The sequence below is a fragment of the Echiichthys vipera genome (assembly GCF_963691815.1).
Source record: "Echiichthys vipera genome assembly, chromosome: 1".
Classification (NCBI taxonomy): domain Eukaryota; kingdom Metazoa; phylum Chordata; class Actinopteri; order Perciformes; family Trachinidae; genus Echiichthys; species Echiichthys vipera.
This window is the reverse complement of record NC_139826.1, coordinates 37,614,715-37,623,396: the sequence shown is the minus strand read 5'-3', so window position 1 is coordinate 37,623,396 and position 8,682 is coordinate 37,614,715. Positions and strand designations below refer to the sequence as shown.

The 8,682-nt window shown below is 38.5% G+C and overlaps 1 protein-coding gene across 1 annotated transcript; it reads right to left on the bottom strand.

Moving 5' to 3' along the window:
• Nucleotides 1–457: 457 nt before the first annotated feature.
• LOC310947643 (high choriolytic enzyme 2-like) lies at nt 458–6,594 on the bottom strand. The gene is made up of 10 exons (XM_083914520.1): nt 6,560–6,594; nt 6,388–6,464; nt 6,157–6,175; nt 5,984–6,034; nt 5,574–5,702; nt 4,727–4,847; nt 3,514–3,692; nt 2,385–2,466; nt 1,835–1,956; nt 458–1,215 (listed from the first exon to the last, which is right to left on the bottom strand). Coding segments are annotated over exons 2-10 (759 nt in total). The 5' UTR covers nt 6,442–6,464; nt 6,560–6,594; the 3' UTR covers nt 458–1,213.
• Between the last annotated feature and the right edge of the window lie 2,088 nt (nt 6,595–8,682).

Genomic DNA, 8,682 nt, shown 5'->3' with positions numbered 1-8,682 from the left:
GTTTTACTCATGTTCATCTTTCTACAGAAAACAGTTGTTTGCTGCTATATTAATGTTCTGAATATCGAGTACAGTCCCTTTAACTTGAGTAAAAGATCTGAATATTACTGCTGAGAAATACAATCATTTTTGCTGGACCAAGTCGATGACATCTACATAAAACGTCAAACTATAAAGCTTAAATTGTGGGATTTATGTGCATTTTATCCATTGTAATGGTAGTGAGTTATAACAGCCTTATAGTGAAAATTATGACTTTAAACTAGACTAGCTGCTGAAATGTGGCTTTTGCTCCTATTCTGTGACTGGAGTCTGTAGACAGTCAAGTCAAAACTTAATTTTGTGTATCATGTGACCAGACAGTGCATCCATCTGATGCATCCAGAGTACATCTGAAGGAGGGCTACTGCCTCCTTTAGGTGGAAATCTGCAATCACATCTTTTTATTTTTGTAGATTTTTATTGAACAAGTACAGTAGAGATTTGGAAACCATCCTAAAAATATCATCAACATACATTTTTGATTGCTTTTGGATCAGTACACAGTTTTGTGGTAGTTGTACTTTCAGTATTTCTATTTTTTGCTATACTTTGTATTTCAACCCTGCATTTAATTTCCAATAATCATTGAGAACACAATCATTTACTAAAATGTTCTGTATTTTTTAACAGATTTATGTGACATTTTTGATTTTTAGTAATCGTGCCGATTAGAGTTCTGTACTTCACTGTATTAACTACAGCTATCAAACAGAACTTTTACTTGTAATGGAGTATTTTTACATTGTGTTTCAAGTTTTATGTAAAAAAAAAATTCAAAATGTTTTCAATGTTTTGCAAATTAATTTTTCTTTATTGTAAACAATCATCAAATCAAATAATCTGTAAATCCACTCAGTAGAACCATAAGTAAATCATAAAGCTTGTATTTAAAACCAACCATAACCATAATCAGTAAAGTTTTGAGTAAATTATTTAAAATCAAATTTCAAACTATAAGAGACAAAACAAAAACAAGGCTAAATAATTTCTATATAAGTTACTGGTACCAAGTCTGATAAAAATGTACTAGTTATTTTTAGTTAAATGAAGTTAAAGTAATGTGTTTCTGTTGATTTGAAGTAATTTTCCTGCAGCAGAACAGATTGGCTGCAATCATGACGAGCTGAGAGTCGAGGTTTCTGGAGGCGACTCTTTCCTTCCGTCAGCACGTTTCTGGATGCAGGAAAAAAAGAGATTCTGATTTAATATCTCAGATGTATGATATTCCAACCCTACCTTTTTTTGTCTCCTGCTGTTACATGATAACCTGAACCATAGTGGTATTAGGTTTGCAACGGGTCGGACAGTTTCCAGTACATTTCTGAAAGCTTTCCAGAAATATATCATAGGAAGCTAAGCTCAGCATTTTGGGACATTTCTACCTGTTTTATGTTTCATCTTTGCAAAAGAGATGGAAACTTTCCATGGGAATCAAAGGTACGATGCAGATTTAAACGTGAATATGTTGTATGTGAATTAATGGGAAATTAACAGGACTAAACATTCTGGGGTTAATTTCATTAACTGCATTCAACCACGTACCGTGCAATCTAATGCACAGATAATCAATTCATTTTACATCCTGAATACAAACAGTATATATATATGTCAGCATTTGACAAGCTAAATAAAAGAGTCACAATTTGCCTACATTTTCCAGTTAATTCCTGTTAATTCCCATGGAAAGTTTCTCAACTTTGAATATTCCTGGGAATTTTGCAACCCTAAGGGGGATGCATTTGTTGTGTTTTAGTTTTACAGTTATATAGAATAGTCTTAAATGTCCACTCACAGCAGTAAAGCTTGTTTACACGGCTGATGTCATTGGCGCTCATGGTTGTGGCGTATCCAAAGTTAGCATTCACATTACTCTTGGAGACGATGGTTGGCAGCCCATTCTTGGAGAAGGCGTATCTTGAGGAGCACATAAACACAACATATTTGGTACACACAGACAAATGCAAGCAGAATTGCACACACACACACACACACACACACACACACACACACACACACACACACACACACACACACACACACACACACACTAGCTCCAGGTTGGAGTTTAAAGTTTAATTGTTGGTTTAGTTAGTTTGTTTGTTTGTTAGTTTTTGTCCTTTGAAAATAATGTAATGACTTACAATAGAACAACCTATGATATATTTTAAATATATATATATATATATATATATATATATATATATATATATATATATATATATATATAATGGTGGACTATAACTCAGGACACTTAAGTACACTTTCGTGGTCACTTCAGTATTCCCATTAAATGCAACTGTATACTTATTGGCCCAAACAACATTGCAAACAAAGGCACTCACTTGCTGTAGTGCATGACAGAGTTGAAGTCATAGGGAGTCCCCAAGTTGTAAGTCCACGTCTTCTTAAAGTTATCTTCCACACCTGCACGGCAGGAACGAACAGACCAAAACGTTTAAGCACAGCATTAAATTTTTACCTGTTTTGTTCTTCAGCAACGGTGGATTGAAATAGTTTGTCTGTGGTTTCAAACTGGTGCATGGTGCATATCTTGGCTTCCCTGAAGTTCACATCTAAAACCTTCATGTTTATGTTATAAGTAGACAGAAATACTGTCGGAGGTAGTTTGCAATATTGTTACTAAGATTTCAAATAAATGGTGACTTATTGAACATTTGAACAAAGGGTAATATCGGCTGCTGACTACTAATGTTTATGTGCAACTAATTATCAGCATCTTAAACGTCTGGTTCCTTAACAGTTAGCAGGTATCCATGTGAGAATCCACATAATTATCAGACTACAATAACCATGAGAACAGTTGTTAAAGGGATATTCAGAGTCTGGATAACAGCAAAAGAAGTATGCAGAAAATGTAACCTACACCTTCCCACTATCATTAACGCTTTCTAAAATGTTGAGGCTGATTGCTGGCAGCAATTATTTTGGGATTGTTTGTGACTCAGGACTCCTCTTGACTACTTTTAACTTTTCTTAGATTTCGGAGCTGCTTTTGTCGCTAAAACACTTCGTGAAATATTCTTAGACCGAATTTTATTCCTAAAATTAGGACTGAGAGTTACTCCTAAATCAGCAGATAATATGATATCTGCATATAATACCCTTCGTGTGTTTGGCCATGAAACAGAAAGTTGTTGTAACTTAACTGTGTATCGTCCGATGTGCCTCACACCTGTTAATTGTGAGTTGTAGGCAAAGTGCCACCAGGAAGTCAGCCTTATGTGACAAAGACCATCTGATTACCTCTATAATATATGCAGCAACATATATAAATACGTGTGTAAATAAGTGTGTTGTCTAGCACCACATAGTGGACACAAGAAGTGAACTTCAAAGTGATGCTTAGTCTGCCTAACAGCCTCATAGCTGTAAACACTTGCTTGTTATTTTGGTCTAATTTGTGTAATGTGTGTGTCTTTCAGTCAGGAGGGCATAAGGGGTCGAGCTGACCTGGCCGAATGTTCTGGGTGAGGATTCTGACGTAATTGTCTCTGTCGGAGCGGACGTGCTCGTGGTGGAAGCCCAGAGCGTGAAGAACCTCGTGCTGCACAGTGTCCTGGTACAAACAACCGTTTTTCTTCAGGGAAATCGCCTGTCTTCCCCCCTGGCGGCCCAGGTAGGACCAACACCTGTCACACACAGACACACACGTTCTACACTCAGAATATCTTTCCACTTTATATTAATCAGATCGACTCATTTAGATAATTTTATTAGGGCCAAAAGAGGTCAAATTATCCAATATTTCATTAAAAAAAAACAAGATTATCAAAAAACTGCTTCTTTTTCTTTCCTCTCCCTATAATCTTCTCACAACCTGTCAGATTTGAGCTCCAAATCGAGCAGCTACTACAACAGTTGAATGCTGCTTTAACCCCTGTGTTGCCTTAATGGTTTAGTATATAACTGCTTTCTATTTAACATACAACATCATACATCTGTGACTGTTAATGGACTACTGATGTTTTGCATCAAAGCAGAGGGGATAAGCCATGAGGCCTGTGCTTTAGGGACACATCCACAATCCCAACTCTCCTCCAAAGCAAAAACAAATGGGTGTACGTAGCATTGTAGATTAGAATCTGCCTTATCCTTATTCAATGAAGATGTTTATACATCATATGGGTGTGATTCATGGTTCTAAAATGGGAGAAGACTAGTTGTAGTTGTATTCCTCATCGGAAAGTATGTAAATAGTAAATATATCACATTAATATATAAATTTCATTTCATTCAAGACTGTTATTGTTTCAGGTATACAAGGTATTTGATGGACAGGTTGGTTCTTAATGCAAGATACATGTTGGGTTTAAAATTCCATTAAGCTTCTTTATTTTGGGGATTTAGTGATGGCTGATACATTTTTACCCTTAGGACAAGCAGAGTATACTGAATCTTAACACTAACACATTAGTATCAATCCTAATTTCATAATGAAATATATAAATATATATCTAACATACCTATCATACTTTAACTTTAATGCTTTATATTATGCTGATAATACTTTTACTTGTGTTTGAGGTTTGAATGCATAACTTTTAAAGGACGGTCTCGACTATGTCCCTGTTAATGTGACAGTCCCCTCTTTGCATGTAAGTGTGTTTGTGTGTGTGTGCGCGTGTGTGTGCGTATGTGTGTGTGTGTGTGTGTGTGTGCCTACCCATTTCCAGGGTAGAAGCGGATGTAACTCCGATGCCAAAATCTCCTCCAGTAAAAGCGAATGCAAGTGGTTCTGTGGAAAGTCAGCAGGGCCCTTATGATGATGTTTTTCTGTGCTCTGCCTGCGCACACAAAACACAGATTGAACAGAACTGAGAAACAGGAGAAACCTTTACTTCAAGTCACTCGCAAGACTCAAACAACAGATACATTTCTAACTTATTAAACGTTTTGACAATGAAAGTATTACTAGATCTGGAAAAAGGCATCACTGCGTCCACTGTTAGAAACTATTTTTTTTAAATTTTATTTTATTCAGCTGCAGGGGGTCTGCATTACAGTTCGTGTTGTATAGTATTGCTTTATACCCGGCCCCCCAGGAGGCTTGTCAGGCTTTAAAGCCAATGTCACATAGTGGCCACTAGGGGCAACCCTGAATAGTCGATTATTCGATGCAAGGAGCTTGATTCAACTGCCAATCTCACAGTTGAAACGTTGTTATGAAACAATGGATTATTCCATACCGGCTCTGGGCGTGCTGAATGTCTCATTTTTAAGATTTACATTTTACATTTTTTCCCTATAAATCATGATAAATAGCCTATTTTGGTATAAATATAAGCCTATTAATGAATACTAACCCCACAAAATGATTTGTTTGCAGTCGGATAACAATTGGAAAGTGCAGGCTGGCACTAGCTTTAGCGACGTATATCTAATAAACTGGCTACTCAATTTTTATTACTCTTATATTTTATTACGTACCGTATATTGCTAATAATCTATTTTTAACTATAACTATGTTTTGGGAGTTCTGACTGGAACCAAACAAAGTCACTACAACTCACTGTAACTGGAAGAGATGGAGATGGGCACTTTGACGTATCTTCCACTTCTGGGCCACTTGCAACCCCTGAACACGCAGATATCTGCATTCTTCTTGTGATTTGGCATAATGTCACCGTACATCAAGTGCTCTGCAGAACAACAGATAAACAGACACTTACATGAATATCCAACCAAGAGTTTGATGGACATGGACCAAAGATCAAGGCTGCAATCAATGTTTTTTTAGATAAGGAAAAAATCCTCGCATTTAAAAAGCTCAACGAATGAGTTGATTATCATAACTGTTGATAACTAATTAATTTTCTATTGGTCAATAGCAACTAACAGATGAATTGTTTCAGCTCTACACCGAGTCTCAGTGGGTTTTTGCCATCATGTATTTAGACTTAATGTAACTCTTCTGTCTTACGGTTCTGGTCATTTGCTTCAGCGATGACGTCCGAGACGCTCGAAGACGCATCTGTAAGAAATCAGAGGGCAACAGAAAATATTATCAGCCATCCAACTTTATTAAATTATTTACATTTGATGTGAAAGAAAAGTGACTTCTGTATTTGGGGAATTTTCCATTTTCCAACTCACCTCTTTGATCAGTTGCACCCTGCAACACAAAGGTACAACATTGCACATTTAAAATCATGGTTTATATTATATCTTTATCTTATCATAATAAAGCTTCTGTTAAAGTATGTTAAAGTAATTAGAGTCTTTTCTTATTGCAGCAATGCTGCTTCATCTTAGATGCTCATAAAAACAAGATGATGATTCAAAATGCGCTAAGGTCCAAAGTGTTGAAAGCGTCACTGGACTCACTGGAGGAACAACCGTCAATGAGAGGAAGAAGAGGAAAATGATCACTGGAGTCATGACTGAGTCTTTTCCCGTTATATCTGAAAATAAAGTCAAAAGGAATAAGTTAGGTGTGTGTAAGTGCTAAATTAATAAATAAAAACAAAGGAATTAGTAAGAGATCTGTGGAGTTTACCTGATCGACCCGAACTCTGATGCTGGATGCAGCAGGTGCTCAGCTCATCCCTCTTTAAAGGAAACTCACACTGGGTGTGCCGAAGGATTCACCAATGTCTGTCGAGCTGTCAGTTTGTTTGTTGATGTGAAGCTGCACAAAAGAAAGAATTGCACTGACAGTGATTTCCCAGAAGTAAAATCTCCCAATATTTGTTTATTATACCACAATGTTTTGGAAGTAAAATTTAAAAAACCCTCAAGATATCAGATTTATAACTACAGAAAGAAAGAAAGGAAATAAGAGTCAAGGCAAGAACATTAAATATTCAATCAACAATGACCCCTCAGGTCCGTTGGGATGCATGTTTGAAAAACTACATGACTTTTGTGGAAATCTCTCCATGACATTAAGGAGCTGTGGCATGCATAACTGAGTGTGTTTGAGTTTATAGCATCTTCTTTCTGTAAAAGTTTGAGTTTAAAGGTAGAGTGGCAGCCGGTTCTTAATTTGGTCATTAGTCTGAATAATTTGTTTGAATATTTTGGTGTAGGGAAAGAGTCCTTACTCCAAGTGAAGGAGTTCAAGGACCTCGGGATCATGATCATGAGTGAGGGGACGATGGAGCGAGAGTTTGGCCGGAGAATCGGAGCAGCGGGGGCAGTGTTGCAGCCGCTCTACCGCACCGTTGTGATGAAAAGAGAGCTGAGGAAGGCAAAGCGCTCGATCTACCGGTGAATCTTCTTCCTACCCTCACCTGTGGTCATGAAAGCTGGGTCAGGACCGAAAGAACGAGGTCGCGGGTCCAAGCGGCCGAAATGGGTTTTCTCAAGAGGGGGGCTGGAGTCTCCCTTAGAGAGAGGGGGAGAAGTTCAGCCATCCGTGAGGAACTCGGAGTAGATCCGCTGCTCCTTTGCATTGAAAGGAGCCAGTTGTGGTGGTTCGGGCATCTAGTAAGGATGCCCCCTGGGCGCCCCCCTAGGGAGGTGTTCCAGGCACGTCCAGCTGGGAGGAGGCCTCGGGGAAGACCCAGGACCAGGTGGAGAGATTAGATCTCCACACTGGCCTGGGAACGCCTCGGGATCCCCCAGTTAGAGCTGGTTAATGTGGCCCGGGAAAGGGATGTTTGGGGTCCCCTGCTAAAGCTGCTGCCCCCGCGACCCGACCCCGGATAAGAGGCTGAAGATGAGATGAGATGAGATGAGGACCCTACCATTATTTTCTTTGTTATCTTTGTGTAAATCCTCATGCATGGCATGATACAAACGTCATCAACACACCAGAGGATGAGTGGCTGTATTTCCACATGGGCTCGCTCTGACTTAAACAGTGATTGTTCTTGTGAGCTGGGAGGGTGAACCCTGTTTGAGGACATTTGCGTTCTCACTTACAGCCGTGCTGGGTTTTGCTGTGTGCATGTGTAAATGGGGCTGATCTTGCCCGTGTGTGATGCCATCCACAAAACTGCCTCTGGGGTAGTTCTCGCTGCAGTAGGTTTCACATTTTGCCATAGTGACACACACACACACAAACAAGTTGAAAACAATACCAGCATCACCGTTGCAAACTCTAAAATAACATTTAAGCTCTTCTTCACACGCTGTGACATTAAATGGTCTCACTCAGGAATGTTGTGTAGCCGCATGTTGTTGTCGTACTGGTATCGTTTTCATCGTGTGTGCGTGTATGTGTGTGTGTTCATGCAGTATTTTGCCAAGTGTATATATATCTGTCTATCTGTGGACAGATTTGAACTTCCCAACTGTGCAAGATACAGTCACATAAGGTTACAGGTGTGTAGTGGGGTCAAAATCAAGCCCAAGTTAAAAAAAAAAACTGATGTGATCCTAGCTAGAGGGCCTGAAGAACATCTTTTACTATGTTCTTACTGGTCTACTTGATTCTGTCTATCAGGTCTTATATTGTATCCATCATAGCACTATGGTCACTTTATTTTTCAGTATTCCTCTGGTTACACAGAGCTAGCATATACTTAGACTGCTGTATTCCTGCCATGCAACACTATCACTTTATTATTTAGTATCTGCACATAGCTATAGTTATATATTATATTTATACTCTATTACTGCACTATAGTTCTGTTTACGTCTGCTCATTACACATATGTATCATGTCTGACCACA